The 18,278-nt window shown below is 45.1% G+C and overlaps 1 protein-coding gene across 1 annotated transcript in view; it reads left to right on the top strand.

Annotated features, from left to right (window-relative positions):
* Positions 1 to 18,278, top strand: part of LOC114871745 — a 73,360-nt gene that overhangs the window by 36,345 nt on the left and 18,737 nt on the right. The window contains 46 exon segments of the mRNA XM_046288230.1: positions 68 to 379; positions 441 to 740; positions 826 to 1,143; positions 1,212 to 1,538; positions 1,620 to 1,928; positions 2,015 to 2,341; positions 2,410 to 2,712; positions 2,790 to 3,095; positions 3,174 to 3,494; positions 3,570 to 3,884; positions 3,968 to 4,279; positions 4,353 to 4,676; positions 4,758 to 5,063; positions 5,141 to 5,446; positions 5,528 to 5,845; positions 5,916 to 6,236; positions 6,305 to 6,619; positions 6,695 to 7,030; positions 7,105 to 7,407; positions 7,488 to 7,793; positions 7,883 to 8,200; positions 8,283 to 8,603; positions 8,681 to 8,992; positions 9,085 to 9,417; positions 9,495 to 9,794; positions 9,887 to 10,192; positions 10,266 to 10,583; positions 10,667 to 10,990; positions 11,061 to 11,375; positions 11,460 to 11,789; positions 11,858 to 12,160; positions 12,237 to 12,542; positions 12,628 to 12,945; positions 13,023 to 13,349; positions 13,428 to 13,742; positions 13,823 to 14,146; positions 14,217 to 14,522; positions 14,620 to 14,925; positions 15,001 to 15,312; positions 15,392 to 15,703; positions 15,959 to 16,270; positions 16,360 to 16,689; positions 16,777 to 17,082; positions 17,154 to 17,459; positions 17,552 to 17,863; positions 17,942 to 18,265. Coding sequence (XP_046144186.1) covers positions 68 to 379; positions 441 to 740; positions 826 to 1,143; positions 1,212 to 1,538; positions 1,620 to 1,928; positions 2,015 to 2,341; positions 2,410 to 2,712; positions 2,790 to 3,095; positions 3,174 to 3,494; positions 3,570 to 3,884; positions 3,968 to 4,279; positions 4,353 to 4,676; positions 4,758 to 5,063; positions 5,141 to 5,446; positions 5,528 to 5,845; positions 5,916 to 6,236; positions 6,305 to 6,619; positions 6,695 to 7,030; positions 7,105 to 7,407; positions 7,488 to 7,793; positions 7,883 to 8,200; positions 8,283 to 8,603; positions 8,681 to 8,992; positions 9,085 to 9,417; positions 9,495 to 9,794; positions 9,887 to 10,192; positions 10,266 to 10,583; positions 10,667 to 10,990; positions 11,061 to 11,375; positions 11,460 to 11,789; positions 11,858 to 12,160; positions 12,237 to 12,542; positions 12,628 to 12,945; positions 13,023 to 13,349; positions 13,428 to 13,742; positions 13,823 to 14,146; positions 14,217 to 14,522; positions 14,620 to 14,925; positions 15,001 to 15,312; positions 15,392 to 15,703; positions 15,959 to 16,270; positions 16,360 to 16,689; positions 16,777 to 17,082; positions 17,154 to 17,459; positions 17,552 to 17,863; positions 17,942 to 18,265 — 14,481 coding nt within the window.

Below are 18,278 nucleotides of genomic sequence, written 5' to 3'. Positions count from 1 at the left end.
GGAATTGTTTGAGTATTCATTTCGATCAATATTAATCATTATAGTAACTGAGCTATTAATCATTTAGCAATAGAAGAACCAGTGATACCTGCTGATCCCTGTAATCCCTCCCCTTGTGGATCGAATGCTGTGTGCACAGACGGTACTTGTTCGTGTCTGCCAGAATATCAAGGAGATCCTTACGCTGGTTGTCGACCCGAATGTGTTCTCAACAATGACTGTCCTTTACCTCAAGCCTGCATTCGCAATAAATGCGTGGACCCGTGTCCTGGAACTTGTGGTCAGAATGCACAGTGCAATGTCTACAATCATATTCCCATGTGTAGCTGTCTGCCTGGAACGACTGGGAATGCTTTCGTTTCTTGTCGTCCAAGCAGAGGTATGTATCTACGAGCGTTTATCCACAATAAGATATCTAGCTTAAATTCTACCCATTCTAGGACCCGAAGATCCATGCAATCCATCTCCCTGCGGACCAAACAGTGTCTGTCGCGTAGTTAACGAGCAAGCAGTTTGCTCTTGCGTGGCTAATTTCATTGGAACACCTCCTTCGTGCAGACCAGAATGTACTGTCAGTTCTGATTGTCCAAAGAATCAGGCTTGTAGCAATCAGAGGTGTATGAATCCTTGCGCTGGATCCTGCGGCGTTAGGGCTCAGTGTCAAGTGATAAATCATAATCCTGTGTGCAACTGTCCAGGAGGCTTCACCGGTGATCCTTTCGTCAGATGCGAACTAAAACGTGAGCTTAGTTGTTTATTGATAGAGTGAAAGGATAGATATCTAGTCTGTCAATCTTTGTAAAATGTTATTCATCCTTATTACAGCGGAAGAACCGCCAATTCCTATCAATCCTTGCCAGCCTTCGCCCTGCGGACCCAACGCGATGTGCCAAGTGGTGAACGATTCACCTTCGTGTTCTTGTTTGCCTGAATTCACGGGGACACCTCCAAACTGTAAACCAGAATGCATCAGCAATAGCGAATGCCCTAATCATTTGGCATGCATGAACAACAAATGCAGAGATCCTTGTCCTGGCTCTTGTGGGGCTAATTCCGACTGTCGCGTAGTGAGTCACACAGCGATGTGTATGTGTCTTGTTGGTTACGAGGGAGATCCTTTTACTCAGTGTATTCAGAAACAAAGTAAGATTTCAATTTTTTGAAAACAATGTTTTCTAAGAGCATGGTAATTCATTAACGATGCGTTTTAGACGATGTACAGCCAATTATTTCGACTCCATGCACTCCAACCCCATGTGGTTCGAATGCTATTTGTAAAGAGCAAGGTGAAGTGGGTTCTTGCACCTGTTTACCCGACTATATTGGCAACCCTTACGAAGGCTGTCGTCCAGAGTGCGTCATGAACTCCGATTGCATGTCAACACGCGCTTGCATTCGTTCCAAGTGCCAGGATCCATGTCCTGGAGCTTGTGGTACGAACGCCGAGTGTCAAGTTGTCAATCACTTACCAACTTGTACCTGTTTCCCTGGCTACACTGGACAACCTTACCAATTTTGTCAACCAATTACACAGCCTGGTAAACGAAGACTTTATCTTCTTTTACATTATTTTAGTTTCTATTACAAATTTCATGACCTCTTTTCTCTTTATCATACAGTTGAAGATAGGAGAGATCCATGTTCCCCGTCACCCTGCGGACCAAATAGTCAGTGTCAAGTTGTTAACGATCAAGCAGTTTGTTCCTGTTTACCGCAATATATTGGTACTCCACCTGGATGTCGACCAGAATGCGTGGTTAGCTCGGAATGTCCATCGAATCTCGCGTGTATTAATCAGAAATGCAAAAATCCTTGTCCTGGACCTTGTGGTGTCAACGCAGAATGTAACGTCATCCATCATAGTCCCATCTGTGCCTGTAGACAAAGGTACACGGGTGATCCGTTTACACGTTGCTTCCCAATGCCAGGTGAGAAAACTATTCTCAGTTATCATCGTTAATAATTTCTGTTAATCAAGAGCATGCTATTTTCACTAAAATGTAACGATTTTTAGAAATTCTACCAACAATGGTACCGTTTAATCCTTGCGTGCCTTCACCCTGCGGTTCGAATGCAGAGTGTCGCGACATCAACGGCCTATCTTCTTGCTCCTGTTTACAAAATTACATAGGCAGTCCACCAAATTGTCGCCCAGAATGTACAGTGAACTCTGATTGCTCACTTAATCAAGCTTGCATGAGAGAAAAGTGTAGGGACCCGTGTCCTGGCTCTTGTGGCATCTTTGCTCAGTGCAGCGTGTTTAATCACCTGCCAGTTTGTAGCTGCATAGAAGGTTACACCGGAGATCCTTTTACCAATTGCTATCCAAAACCGCCAGCACGTAAGACATTGATATTTTAAACCTAACTCCATAGTCAATTCGATACTCACGTTATCTCCATTTTCTAGAACCAACAGTTCTTGATGATCCTTGCAATCCATCACCTTGTGGATCGAACACAGAATGCAACAATGGTATCTGTTCTTGTCTGGCTGAATACAAAGGTGATCCTTATGTAGGCTGCCGACCAGAATGTGTCCTCAACACTGATTGTCCCACAAATCAGGCATGTGTCCGCAACAAGTGTACCGATCCTTGTATCAACACTTGTGGACAGAATGCTATTTGCAATGTTTTCAATCACATACCAATGTGCAGTTGCGCACCTGGTACCAGTGGCAACGCTTTCGTGATTTGTTCCCCGATGGAAGGTACCTGATTTTCCATAAAGATATTTTTATCATTGCTTCAAGCAATATTGGTAATTTTCTGATTGATGTTTTCGTAGAAGTAAGCCCGGAAACACCCTGCAATCCTTCTCCATGCGGGCCAAACAGTCAGTGCCGTAATGTCAATGGACAGGCAGTCTGTTCTTGCGTACCTGGTTACGTTGGAAGCCCTCCATCTTGTAGGCCAGAGTGTACAGTGAGCTCAGATTGTCCCAGGAACGAAGCTTGTAGTAACTTGAAGTGCGTGAATCCTTGTATAGGAAGCTGTGGCATTCGTGCACAGTGCCAGGTCATCAATCACAATCCCATATGCAGTTGTCCTGCAGGATTGTCCGGGGATCCTTTCTTCAGATGCGACCCCATCAGTAAGAATATTTCTCTTTTATAAACACACCGTACAACGTATTTCTTAGACCATTATTTATTTGTAAAACAATTTTTAGTGGAAACGAAACCAGAAATTATAAACGTATGCAAGCCATCGCCGTGCGGTCCTAACGCCTTGTGTCAGGTGGTGAATGATTCACCATCGTGCACCTGCATGCCTGGATTTATCAATTCTCCGCCTAACTGTCGTCCTGAATGTGTCAGCAATAGCGAATGTTTAGCCCATCACGCTTGCATAAACCAAAAGTGCAGAGATCCATGTCCTGGCTCGTGTGGAGCGAACGCTGAGTGTCGTGTGGTCAGCCATACGCCCATGTGTGCTTGCTCCAATGGGTACACGGGTGATCCGTTCACGCAATGCGTTCAATTTGAAGAATGTAAGAAATTTAGTTAAATTTATCGATTTCATCGAGTGAAATCAGTTTACCATAAATTTTGCTTCTATTATCTAGCGATTCCAACATCTCCTTGCACACCGTCACCCTGCGGTTCAAACGCTGTTTGCAAAGAGCAAAACGGAGTTGGATCTTGTAGTTGTCAACCGGAATACATTGGCAATCCTTACGAAGGATGTCGACCAGAGTGTACAGTTAGCTCAGACTGTCCATCGAACCTCGCTTGTATAAGAAATAAATGTCAGAACCCTTGTCCAGGAACCTGCGGACAGGATGCTGTCTGCCAGGTCATTAATCATTCACCTATGTGCACTTGCCTTCCTGGTTTCACAGGAGATCCATTCAGATACTGTCAACTTTCGAGAGAACCTGGTAAAGTATACCTGTAGCTTGCAATTTAATTTGCAATAGCTTTGTGAACAACTTTGAAGACATTATTATATTTTATTCTCCAGACATAGAAGATGAAATAGACCCGTGTGTTCCATCGCCCTGCGGACCAAACAGTCAATGCCGCGTGGTCTCTGGAAACCCCGTATGCTCTTGCCTCCCCGAATACACCGGAAGTCCTCCCTCGTGTCGTCCCGAATGCGTCGTAAGCTCAGACTGTCCCTCGAATCGTGCTTGTGTGAATCAGAAGTGTGTGAACCCATGTCCGCGACCCTGTGGACAGAACACTAATTGTCTAGTCGTCAATCACAGTCCTATTTGTACCTGCAAAGACGGAAATACTGGTAACCCTTTCACCAGATGTTTCCCTCTTCCACGTAAGTTTCCTATAACGAAATTTGAGTCCACTATAAAACACACAGTCATTTACACAATTAATCATTTCTACAGCTCAATCAACGTTACCTGATCTACCTCAAAACCCCTGCGTACCATCCCCTTGCGGTCCGTATTCGGAATGTCGGGATATCGGTGGTGCACCATCTTGTTCCTGTTTAGCTAATTACTTTGGTAGCCCACCGAACTGTAGACCAGAGTGTACGGTGAATTCAGACTGCCCCAGTGACCGATCGTGCATCAGACAAACATGTACCGATCCCTGTCCAGGATCGTGCGGTGTGTCAGCAAGGTGCACAGTTTTCAATCATCTACCAATTTGTACTTGTCCCGAGGGATTCACTGGTGATCCTTTCAGCAGTTGTTCTCCTGCCCCACGTAAGATTTTTCATATCCATATTGCAATATAAATTATTCTTTAATTATTCCGATAATTAACATCTGATATCACGATTGTAGCTGCAGCAATAGTACCCGAAGATCCGTGTAACCCATCGCCTTGTGGTGCAAATGCACAGTGCAACAATGGTCTATGCACCTGTTTAGCGGAGTATCAAGGCGATCCTTATGTGGGTTGCCGACCAGAATGTGTTTTGAACACTGATTGTTCCTTGAATCAAGCTTGCCTACGCAACAAGTGCATTGATCCTTGCGTTGGCACCTGTGGACAAGGTGCAACTTGCAATGTTTACAATCACGTACCTATGTGCAGTTGTCCCATTGGAATGACAGGCAATGCATTCGTATCTTGCACTCCATTTAGAGGTACGATCTCTGATAGGAAGCCTGTAATTTATCGAAGAAGATTTACGATCATTAATTGATTTTTCTTTCCTAATCAGACCCTATCGTGACAAACCCCTGCAATCCAACACCTTGCGGACCAAACAGTCAGTGCAGAGAAGCGAACGGGCAAGCCGTGTGCACTTGTATCCAAGGCTTTGTCGGTATTCCACCAACTTGCAGGCCAGAATGTGTAGTAAGCACAGATTGCGGACCAACTGAAGCTTGTATTAATCAGAAATGTAGCAATCCATGCGTTGGATCTTGTGGAATCAGGGCAACCTGTCAAGTGGTTAATCACAATCCAATTTGTAATTGTCCACCTAGTATGACCGGTGATCCATTCGTGAGATGTACCGAAAAACGTAAGAATAATCATTGGTTCGAATTGGAAACGCATTGTAATGCATTGAATGCATTTAAATTGCATTTAAACTGTATTTTAGCATTGGAAATACCACCACAGCAAAACCCATGCGAACCATCGCCATGTGGTCCGAACGCTCAATGTCAAGTGATCAATGATTCCCCATCGTGTTCCTGTCTACCAGAATTCACTGGTTCACCTCCTAATTGTAGACCAGAATGTATAAGCAACAGTGAATGCCCGAGTAATTTAGCATGCATCAATCAGAGGTGCAGAGATCCTTGTCCTGGATCATGTGGCACGAATGCAATTTGCAACACAGTGTCCCATACACCCATGTGCACTTGCTCTCCTGGATACACTGGTGATCCATTTACCCAGTGTGTCGTGCAACAACGTAAGAATCTTTTACAGTTACTCAAAGTTGATAAATTTAAAAGTTTCACTACACTAAATTCCCTTTACAGTTATACCAATGTACGTACCAAGACCCTGTGTTCCATCTCCTTGCGGAGCAAACGCTATCTGCAGTGATCGAAACGGTGTAGGAGCATGCTCCTGTTTGCCAGGATATCTGGGTAATCCATACGAGGGTTGTCGACCAGAATGCGTTCTAAATTCAGACTGCATCCCCAGTAAAAGTTGTGTTCAATCGAAATGCGTGGATCCTTGTCCTGGTACCTGTGGGCAGAATGCAGTCTGCCAGGTGATCAATCACGTGGCAACTTGCAATTGTTTGCCCAGGTTCACTGGTGACGCCTTCAGATTTTGTAGAGAGGAAGACATAGGTTGGTGGAGAACAATCTTTCTTTACATCCGAAATTTATGCAAATATTTAATTCATTTTACTTGACAGTCACTTTACCAAGCGTGAAAAATCCTTGCCAACCATCACCCTGTGGACCCAACAGTGTCTGTCGAGAAAACAATGGACAAGCAGTTTGCTCCTGTTTGCCAGACTACCTTGGCTCTCCACCTGGATGCAGACCAGAGTGCGTGACGAGCGCAGAGTGTCCTTCGAATCGCGTATGCGTTAACCAGAAGTGCACTGATCCTTGTCCTGATCCTTGTGGAAGAAATACAATTTGCAATGTCATCAATCACAGTCCAATCTGTTCTTGTCAGCAAGGTTTCACAGGAGACGCGTTCACGATCTGCTTCCCAATTCCACGTGTGTATCTATACGAGTGTTTTATGAAACAGAGAGTTGTTTGGGACTGTTTGCATTCATTTTCAAACTCTGCAGGTCCTCCACCAGAGGCAGTAAGACCTGTTCAGCAAGATCCTTGCCTACCATCACCCTGTGGACCATACTCTCAGTGCAGAAACATTGCTGGAAATCCTTCTTGCTCTTGTTCACCCCCGTACATTGGCGCTCCACCTAATTGCAGACCAGAATGCACGATAAATGCTGAATGTGCCAGTGCACTCGCTTGTGTCAGAGAAAAGTGCTCGGATCCTTGTCCAGGATCTTGTGGTTTCGGAGCCAGGTGCACTGTTCTCAATCACGTACCAATTTGTTCTTGTCCTGAGGGATACACTGGAGATCCTTTCAGCAGTTGTGTGCCGAAACCAATTATTCGTAAGACCTCTTTTCCTGTTGGCTTTTATCACATATCAAATTTAAATTCTGAAGTTAAATTTCTGAAATTACAGCCATAGAACCAGTGACAGACCCTTGCAACCCTTCACCATGTGGGGCGAATGCCCTTTGTCGCGATGGTGTTTGCACGTGTCTTCCAGAATTTCAAGGAGATCCCTACAGTGGTTGTCGTCCTGAGTGTGTCATGAACAACGATTGTCTTCGTGACAGGGCGTGCATAAGAAACAAATGCGTTGATCCGTGCATAGGAACATGCGGACAAAACGCACAGTGTCAAACAATCAATCACGTTCCCATGTGCAGCTGTCCAGCTGGAATGTCAGGAAACGCTTTCGTTTTTTGTTCCCCAGTACAGGGTACAATATTTTCTTCTTCATATTTTTTGATACGATTTAGAAGAATTTAATTTAATCTAATTCTTCTATTCCCATATTAGAAGACGTAGTTACGAATCCATGCTCCCCATCACCGTGTGGACCGAACAGTCATTGTCAAGAAGTGAACGGAATCCCAGTTTGCAAGTGTATAGAAGGTTTCACAGGGAATCCACCTATGTGTCGACCAGAATGTGTCGTTAGTTCTGATTGCGAATTATCGAAAGCTTGCATCAACCAGAAATGCAGAGATCCTTGTCCAGGAACCTGCGGTTTGAGAGCAGAGTGCTCTGTGGTGAATCACAACCCTATATGCAGGTGTCCCCAAGGTTTAACTGGCGATCCTTTCGCTGCTTGCACAAATATAGGTGAGAGTCGATAGAAAATTAACAGATGAACTGTCTGATTTTGATTCAGAAATTTTCTACTACTTCTGATCATTTTATTTCTTCCGTAGTTGAAATGTCTCCAGAACCGATCAATCCGTGTTATCCATCACCATGCGGTCCAAACGCTCAGTGTCAAGTGGTGAATCAAGCACCTTCGTGCTCTTGTTTGCCAGAATTTACAGGATCGCCACCGAATTGTAGACCCGAATGTGTTAGTAACAGCGAGTGCCCTATTCGCGAGGCTTGTATCAATCAGAAGTGCAGGGATCCTTGTCCCGGTTTGTGTGGAGCTAATGCTGAATGCAGCATGTTCAGTCATACTCCAATGTGTTCTTGTCGTTCGGGCTTTACGGGAGATCCTTTTGCTCAATGTACTCCTCTTCAAAGTAAGTTCTCTCCCTTTGATTTAATTTGAACATTGAATTTGCTTATAACTATGTTCATTATTTGCGAACCATTTCTGTATAGTTGCCGATGAAAGACCCACACCTTGCACGCCAACACCTTGTGGCGCTAACGCGGTTTGCAGAGTGTCAGGAAATGCAGGCGCGTGTTCTTGTTTACCCGATTATATCGGAAACCCTTACGAGGGTTGTAGACCAGAATGCGTGGTGAATTCCGACTGCTCGGCGAATTTAGCGTGCGTGAGATCGAAATGTCAAGATCCTTGTCCTGGTGCTTGTGGACAGAATGCTATGTGCAATGCTGTAAATCATTTACCAGTATGCACTTGTATTCAAGGATACACGGGCGATCCGTTTAAATATTGCAGTCTAAGTCCAATGAACCGTAAGGATTGATTCTTTTCATTATTAAATAATCCAAGTGGTTCTTAACAAATATATAACCCTTCTATCACTTGTTAGAAGCGGATGTGATAGTAAATCTATGCAACCCTTCACCCTGTGGACCAAACAGCGAATGTCGCGTGAACAACAACCAAGCAGTCTGCTCTTGCCTCTCCTCTTACATCGGCAGTCCACCAAATTGTAGACCCGAGTGCGTGGTCAGCACCGAGTGTCCTTTGACTCGAGCTTGCGTGAATCAAAAGTGCATCGACCCATGTCCCAACTCGTGCGGAGTAAACGCCAACTGCAGGATTATTAATCACAGTCCCATTTGTTTCTGTAACAATGGATTCACTGGTGATCCATTCACCGCCTGTTTCCCTGCTCCTGGTACGAATTAAAGCTTCAATTCATTCTTATATCTGAAATGCATGATTTATAATTAAAATTGACGATATTAACGAACAATGTTCTTCAACAAGCTCCTGTGGAAACTGCGCCAGCAGTGCCAAGAGACCCGTGTTCACCATCGCCCTGCGGTCCCAACGCTATTTGCCAGAACGTAGGCCAGACTCCAGCATGCACTTGCTTACCAAATTATCGTGGCAGTCCACCAAATTGCAGACCAGAATGTACCATCAATTCAGAATGTCCCAGTAATCAGGCTTGCATTCAGGAAAGGTGTAGAGATCCTTGTCCAGGATCTTGCGGTTTTAATGCTCAATGCACGGTGTTCAATCATGTACCCATGTGTTCCTGTATCGAAGGATACACTGGAGATCCTTTCAGTAATTGCAATCAACAGACTAGACCTCGTGAGTAATTGTGTTCCACCATTTATCTCTAATTATTGCTGTTCCGATGTATTATAGTATGAAACTTTTTAAATTAGCCGAAGCTGAGGTAGATTTATGCAATCCATCTCCTTGTGGACCGAATGCTCAATGCGACAATGGAATTTGTACGTGCTTACCCGAATACTATGGAGACTCTACTCTTGGCTGTCGACCAGAGTGTGTGCTGAACAATGATTGTCCTCGTGATAGAGCCTGTGTCAGGAACAAGTGCGAAGATCCTTGTATCGGTACTTGTGCCAGCGATGCGATATGCAACGTGATCAATCATGTACCCATGTGCAGCTGTCCAGTTGGTTTCGAAGGGAATGCATTCGCATACTGTCGTCCCGCTATAGGTATATTTTAGCATTTTGTATTACCACTTTGGCAGTCAAGTTTCAAAAGACTGAATAAGATTAGATTTTTATATCTGATGATTTTTTGATAGCTGAGCTTCCATCTACTCCGTGCGCCCCATCACCTTGCGGACCTAACAGCCAGTGTCGAGCAAACAATGGCCAAGCGATCTGTAGCTGTGTACCAGGTTACTTAGGAAATCCGCCAAATTGTCGTCCAGAGTGTATAGTTAGCTCTGAGTGTCCTCTCAATCAGATTTGTAGCAATCAAAAGTGCAGAGACCCTTGTATCGGCTCGTGTGGCCTAGGTGCACGTTGCACAGTGGCAAATCGCAATCCTATATGCCATTGCTCTGAAGGATTCACAGGAGATCCGTTTGTTAGATGCATTCCACTTCGTAAGTTTCCTTTATTATCACGCAGATATCATTTAGCAATGATACTCAATTGTTTAAATAATAAAATTTATAGCACCAGTGCCACCAGAACCCATAAACGTTTGCCAGCCATCACCTTGTGGACCGAATGCTCAGTGTCAAATCTCAGGAAACTCACCCTCTTGCACCTGTTTACCCGATTTCATTGGAACCCCGCCGAATTGTAGACCTGAGTGTATCAGCAACAGTGAATGTCCTAGTCATCAAGCGTGTATAAATCAGAAATGCAAAGATCCTTGCATTGGATCCTGTGGGACAAACACTCAGTGTCGAACAGTCAGCCACACTCCAATGTGTTACTGTGATATAGGATACACTGGTGATCCGTTCACCCAATGCTTCATCACGCCCAGTAAGATTTTTGGAACACTATTATTTTCAGAATTTCAGAACGTATCCATTAAACTATTTGATAACATCATTTATCATTTCTAGTCGAAGACACCACGATGAAAGTGAATCCATGCTTGCCTTCTCCTTGCGGTCCTAATGCACAATGCATCGAAAGAAATAACGCAGGCTCCTGCACTTGTCTTCCGAGTTACCTAGGAAATCCTTACGAAGGATGCAGACCAGAATGTGTCCTAGACTCTGATTGTTCGCCCATTCGAGCTTGCATCGGTTCGAAATGCGTCGATCCTTGTCCAGGAACTTGTGGAACCAATGCTGAATGTCGCGTAATCAACCACCGAGCGTCTTGTTCGTGTTATCCTAGTTACACCGGTGATCCTTATCGATATTGTTCCATTCAACCAGTTGGTAAGTCGAGTTACACTCTCAACAACCCATTGAATATCGAATGTTAAAATTAATCAAGAATATTTCCCAGTTTCTGATATCACTGTCACTGATCCATGTGGCAATGCTCAATGTGGACCGAATAGTCAATGCAGGGTAGTAAATCAAGTGGCAGTTTGCTCTTGCTTGCCAAATTACATGGGTACACCTCCATCTTGCAGACCAGAATGTGTTACAAACTCGGAATGTGCCTCTGATAGAGCGTGTAAAAGACAAAAATGCGAAGACCCCTGTCCATCTTCTTGTGGACAAAATGGAGATTGCAGGGTGATCAATCATACACCCCTCTGTAGTTGTTCGAGAGGATACACTGGTGATCCTTTCACCGTCTGTTTCCCCATTCCGCGTAAGTAACATGGCTCGTTTTATTTTGTCTAATTCAGTAATTAATAGCCACGATGAGATAATGAATTATAATCAACAATTTTAGTAACACCTCCTGGTCAAAGCGACGTCATTTCAAAAGACCCATGCATTCCATCTCCATGCGGTGCTTATTCAGAATGTCGGGACATTGGTGGAGTACCATCTTGTTCCTGTTTACCCACGTACACCGGAAGTCCGCCAAATTGTCGTCCCGAATGTACCATTAACTCAGACTGCCCACCCAATCAAGCTTGTATGCAACAAAGATGCAGAGATCCTTGTCCTGGTTCGTGTGCATCTCAAGCTCAGTGCAGTGTTATCAATCATGTACCAACTTGTACCTGTCCTCCTGGTTACACCGGAGATCCTTTCACCAACTGCTTCATAGAACCACGTAAGATTTATCCTTCTTCTTTTCGAAATTTCAAGTTTCAATTCCGTGTTAACATCAAGATGTTACAGTTCGTCCAGTCGAAACTGACCCATGTGCATCTTCGCCTTGTGGATCGAACGCTCGTTGCGACAATGGCGTCTGCAGCTGTTTGCCAGAGTTCTTTGGTGACCCATTTTCTGGCTGTAGACCAGAGTGTGTCTTAAGCAACGAATGTCCAACCACGCGAGCTTGCGTTCGAAACAAGTGCGTTGATCCTTGCACCAGTGTTTGCGGACTGAATGCTTTGTGCAACGTGTTCAACCACGTGCCCATGTGCAGTTGTCCTTCGGGAATGGCAGGAAACGCTTTCGTGCTATGTTCTCCCATTCAAGGTAACTTAACTATTGGAATATAATCGAAAAGTCAGCAAAAGGGTCGTTATCATAAATATTCTTGAATCGCTTTTAGTAACAACGGTTAGTGACCCTTGCAATCCATCGCCATGTGGACCTAATAGCCAATGTAGACAAAACAACATGCAAGCTGTATGCTCCTGCATAAGCGGATACATTGGTGCACCACCTACTTGCAGACCTGAGTGTGTAGTTAGTTCAGACTGTCCACTGAACGAAGCATGTACCAACCAAAAATGTCAAAACCCTTGTCTTGGAAGCTGTGGAGTTAACGCAGCGTGTAATGTCGTTAACCACAATCCTGTATGCACCTGTCAAGAAAGAATGACCGGTGACCCATTCGTCAGGTGTTATCCAATGCGTAAGGATTAATTTTTTAACGTAATATTGAAAGATTGCTTCATTTAATTCCGCTAAGATTAATGAGATTTTTCTGAACTTCGAAGCTGAGAGACCACAACCACCAATCGATCCATGTCAACCATCCCCCTGTGGTCCTAACGCACAGTGCCAGGTGGTCAACGATCAACCATCCTGTTCGTGTCTTCAAGAATTCATAGGATCACCACCAAACTGTCGTCCCGAATGCGTCAGCAACAGCGAGTGTCCTAATCAACAAGCGTGCATCAATCAGAAATGTCGAGATCCTTGTGTAAATTCCTGTGGTCTGAACGCGGTTTGTAACGTAGTTAGCCACACACCAATGTGTGCTTGTACGAATGGTTACACAGGTGATCCGTTTACACAGTGTGTACCACAGCAATGTAAGAATCTTTACATTTTGAACGTTCCTATTTTTATAACGGATCAAGATATTAATATGGCATTTGCATATTTCTAGTCGACGTTCAAGTCAGTAGACCGGATCCCTGCACCCCATCGCCGTGCGGTGCAAATGCGATATGTCGGGTGCAAGGAAATTCAGCTTCTTGTTCTTGTCAGAACGACTACATCGGTAACCCTTACGAAGGGTGCAGACCTGAGTGCACCCTCAGTTCTGACTGTCCATCCACTCAAGCATGCATCAGATCCAAGTGTAGAGACCCATGTCCTGGAACTTGTGGTCAGAATGCTCAGTGTTATGCGATCAATCATGCAGCTACCTGCAGTTGCTTTGAACGATACACTGGCGATCCTTTCGTCTACTGCAATCCTATGCGAGAACCACGTAAGACAATATTCGATGAGAACGATCTAAACGTGAACAAATGATCAATCAGATTGGTAATCGATAACCTTATTACAGTGCCTGAACCTAACGTTGTCAATCCTTGCGAACCATCACCCTGTGGACCCTACAGTCAATGTAGACAGACAAACGGTCAAGCTACGTGTTCCTGTATGCCAAATTATATTGGAACACCCCCTAATTGCAGACCAGAATGCAGTGTTAACTCTGACTGTCCACTGACCCTTGCATGTAGGAATAATAAGTGCGTTGATCCTTGTCCCAACTCTTGTGGTCAACAGAGTACCTGTAGAGTCGTGAACCACAGCCCAGTTTGCAGTTGCAAGCCAGGGTTCACTGGCGATCCATTCACCTACTGTTTCTACAGTCCACGTAAGCACAATGTTTCGACATTTATGTTGCTTCAATTACCGAAACATTTGAGAAAGATAAAGTTAATTGTACCATTTTAGCCACTGCCGTTGTCGAAACACCGGTTGATCCCTGTATTAACTCACCTTGCGGACCAAATTCTCAATGTCGCGCCATCAATGGTTCTCCCTCGTGTTCCTGTTTGGTGAACTACGTTGGTGTTCCACCAAATTGCCGTCCAGAATGTGTTACCAACACCGATTGTCCCAGAAATCAGGCCTGCATTCGTGAGAAGTGTCAGGATCCCTGTCCAGGATCCTGCGGTTTGAACAGTGCCTGTGTTGTTCATAATCACGTTCCAATTTGCACCTGTCTGGAGGGATATACAGGAGATCCTTTTAATATTTGTCAGCTCAAACCAATGCGTAAGTTATCTTTCTTTAAGAAAGATAAAACCTAGACAGTTTTGTTAATCGAATTATGATATTTAAACAGTTGTCGAAGAACCCGTGACAGACCCATGCAGTAGTTCTCCATGTGGACCAAACGCTCGATGCAACAATGGCATTTGCACTTGTTTACCCGAATACTTTGGAGATCCATACGTTGGTTGTCGCCCTGAATGCGTGCTGAGTACAGACTGCTCTAGCGAAAAAGCTTGCATCAGGAACAAGTGCGTTAACCCTTGCCCAGGAGCTTGTGCACAAAATGCTGTGTGCAATGTCATCAATCACACGCCTATGTGCAGTTGTCCTCCACAAACTAGTGGAAACGCCTTAGTTCTATGTTCGCCTGTACGAGGTACACATTACTTTCCTGTTTCTTAAACGTCGATTATATTTCATAGTCAATATCATATTTTAAACGTTTTGATAATTTTGAAATTATTGAATCGCAGTGCCCACGACGACTAGACCATGCAATCCATCCCCCTGTGGTCCAAACAGCATATGTAGAGAAGTGAACGATCAAGCCGTGTGTACATGCGTCCCAGATTACCTTGGAACACCACCTCTATGCAGACCAGAATGTACAATTAGTTCCGATTGTCCTAAGAGTCAGGCTTGCGTAAACCAGAAGTGTAGAGATCCGTGTCCAGGAACGTGCGGTGTTCAGGCAACATGCCTGGTGGTGAACCACAACCCCGTGTGTTCTTGCCCAGAGCGTTACACAGGGGATCCATTCGTCAGATGTGAAATGATCAGTAAGGCGACGAACAAATAACGTTGTAGATTATATATAGGTCACTTGGTAACGATGGAAATTTACTTTTCCGTAGAAGAAGTAATAGTGCCCACGAACCCTTGCCAACCGTCACCCTGCGGCCCGTACTCTCAATGCCAAGTGGTAAATAACATCCCGTCCTGTACCTGTCTGCCCGAATACGAAGGAAACCCGCCCAACTGCAGACCCGAGTGCATCTCAAGCTCCGAGTGCCCCAGCCACCAAACGTGCGTTCGACAAAAGTGCATGGACCCTTGCCCAGGTCTCTGTGGCGAAAGTGCAGAGTGTTACGTGACTTACCACATAGCCAATTGTGTCTGTCCGACCGGTTTCACGGGCGACCCATACACGCGTTGCTCAGTAATAAGTAAGGAACCGGAGAATATAAAGCGTGCTCGTAATTATCTTCGTAACAAACTAATCTTTGTAATTTTTCATTGTTCTAGTTCGTGACCCGGAACCCTCACCCTGCGCCGAAGGTGTTTGCGGCACAAACGCATTGTGCAGAGAACGAGACGGTGTCGGGATCTGTTATTGCCCCCCTGAATACATTGGCAACCCTTACGTAGGATGTAGACCCGAGTGCGTCATTAACCCTGATTGCCCGTCCAGCAAAATGTGTGTCAGAAACAAATGCCAAGACCCATGTCCTGGAACCTGCGGTCAGAATGCCGAGTGTGCAGTCGTTAACCACCAACCCCTCTGCAACTGTAGACCCGGTTTTACTGGGGACCCATTTGTCATGTGTACCATGGATAGTAAGTTGAATCGGTTTTGCCTGAAACTACGTCTAATTACGTTTTCCTGAAAATCTGAAACACTTTTATACGTCTAATTGTTAATGCTCGTGGGTCAAGTTCTTTTGGAATATAGTTTCAACGTCTTTGTGTTTAATTTAGAGTTATTAAGTTCTGAATAAAGTCTAGCGTTGACAAAATGTCAGAACAGTACTCCAAAAGAACAGACCTTACGTCCTCGAGGAAATTATTAACGAAATGCACCTTGCTCCTCAGTAATAGTCCCGAAAGAGAACGTCTGTAGCCCGTCACCCTGTGGACCCAACAGCCAGTGCAAAGAGGTATCTGGTCAGGCTGTGTGTTCCTGCCTGCCCACCTACGTTGGCACTCCACCTGCTTGTAGACCCGAGTGCGTAGCTAGCTCCGAGTGTCCCACCCAACTCGCCTGCCAGGATTACAAATGCGTGAACCCGTGCCCGAGCCCCTGTGGTTTCAACACCAAATGCATTGTGGTTAATCACAGTCCTATCTGTAGTTGTATGCCAGGATATAGTGGAGATCCGTTCACCACTTGTACACCAATTCCACGTAAGGACAATGTTTTACCAGTCGCACATAATATTTTAATTGTCTGCACCAGTAAGATGATGGTTAACGAGATTCGTCCCAATTTTTAGCTGCTATGGTCCCTGGCCCAGTGGAGAAAGACCCGTGTGTACCATCTCCTTGTGGTAATTTCGCGCAGTGCAGGAATGTCCGTGGTTCGGCTGCTTGTAGTTGCTTAGGAGGCTACATTGGTCAACCACCCAACTGCAGACCCGAGTGCACGATTAATTCTGAATGTCAGAGTGACATGGCCTGTATAAATATGAAATGCAGGGACCCTTGTCCTGGTTCCTGTGGCTCCGGTGCCGTTTGCGCTGTCGTTAACCATATTCCCGTGTGTAACTGTCCCGAAGGTTTCACCGGGAATCCATTTACTCTGTGTCAATTACTTCCAGCTACACGTAAGAACGCATCACTCTCTCCTGATCTACCGTACCGTATCAACACAAAACCTGTAGAATATTATTACAAGTTATTTGCCTTTACAGCCACTCCAGCACCAGTAGAAGACGAATGTACCCCAACACCCTGCGGTCCCAATGCAGAATGCTCGAATGGTGTTTGCACCTGCCTGCCAGAATTCCAAGGGAATCCGTATCTAGGATGTCGACCCGAGTGTGTCCTAAACTCAGACTGCTCTCGTGACCGAGCCTGTTTGCGTAACAAGTGTATGGACCCCTGTCCAGGAACTTGTGGTATCAGTGCCATTTGTACAGTTATCAATCACGTTCCGATGTGCAGCTGTCCTGGGAACATGACCGGCAACGCGTTTAGTCAGTGCACCCCTCTGCAAGGTAGTCAATCATCTGTTGCATACCGTTTTTTACCAAAGCAAAGAATAACTCCGTGATTTTATTTTCATTAGATATGACACCCGTCAATCCGTGTAGCCCAACACCCTGCGGACCTAACAGCGAATGTCGCGTTGTGAATGGTCAGGCAGTTTGCTCGTGCATCAGAGGATTCCTAGGAAGCCCACCCACGTGTAGACCCGAGTGCATAGTGAGCACAGATTGTCCGCAAAACGAGGCCTGTAGTAACCAAAGGTGTATCGATCCCTGCCCAGGAACTTGCGGAATTGGAGCCCAGTGCAACGTTGTCAATCACAATCCCATATGCAGTTGCCCATTGCGATACACCGGGGATCCATTTGTCCAATGCATGCCCTTCCGTAAGAAATCACTGCCTTTTTAAATAATTCATCGAATGTGAAGATCATCAGCTATTCCTTGAACGCAGAAATGACACCTTTATTTATTTCAGTGGAAGAACCAGTAGTAGACCCTTGCCAGCCATCACCTTGCGGTCCGAATTCCCAGTGTCAGGTCATCAACAATTCACCCTCGTGCTCGTGCATGCCAGAATTCACTGGCAGCCCACCAAATTGTAGGCCCGAGTGTGTCAGCAACAGCGAATGTCCTAGCCAGTTAGCATGTATCAATCAGAAGTGTAAGGACCCTTGCATAGGATCCTGCGGAGCTAGTGCCAATTGCCACGTTGTCAGTCACACCCCAATGTGCACCTGTTTGAGTGGTTACACTGGTGATCCGTTCACTCAGTGTGTCTTCAAAGAACGTAAGAATATTATAATTTGAAAACATTTATTCGCCTACACCGTGATATAATATGAATCATGAACATTCAACTTTACAGCTACAAATATACTTACACCTGTCGATCCCTGCAACCCATCTCCTTGCGGTTCTAATGCCATTTGCAAAGAACTGAATGGCGCAGGCTCGTGCACCTGTCTTTCAAATTACATCGGTAACCCCTACGAAGGATGCCGACCAGAGTGCCTCCTGAACACCGACTGTCCTTCGAATCAGGCTTGTATGAACAACAGATGCAGAAATCCCTGCCCTGGAACTTGCGGTCGCAACGCTGAATGTCACGTTATCAATCACTTGCCGGTATGCGAGTGTTATCCTAGGCATACAGGCAATGCTTTTGTCCTTTGTTCACCTATTCAGCCAGGTACGTTTTATAC

This window comes from Osmia bicornis, chromosome 12 (genome assembly GCF_907164935.1).
Source record: "Osmia bicornis bicornis chromosome 12, iOsmBic2.1, whole genome shotgun sequence".
Classification (NCBI taxonomy): Eukaryota; Metazoa; Arthropoda; class Insecta; order Hymenoptera; family Megachilidae; genus Osmia; species Osmia bicornis.
Note: the sequence above shows the minus strand (reverse complement) of the source record. Positions and strands in the feature narration are given on the sequence as shown.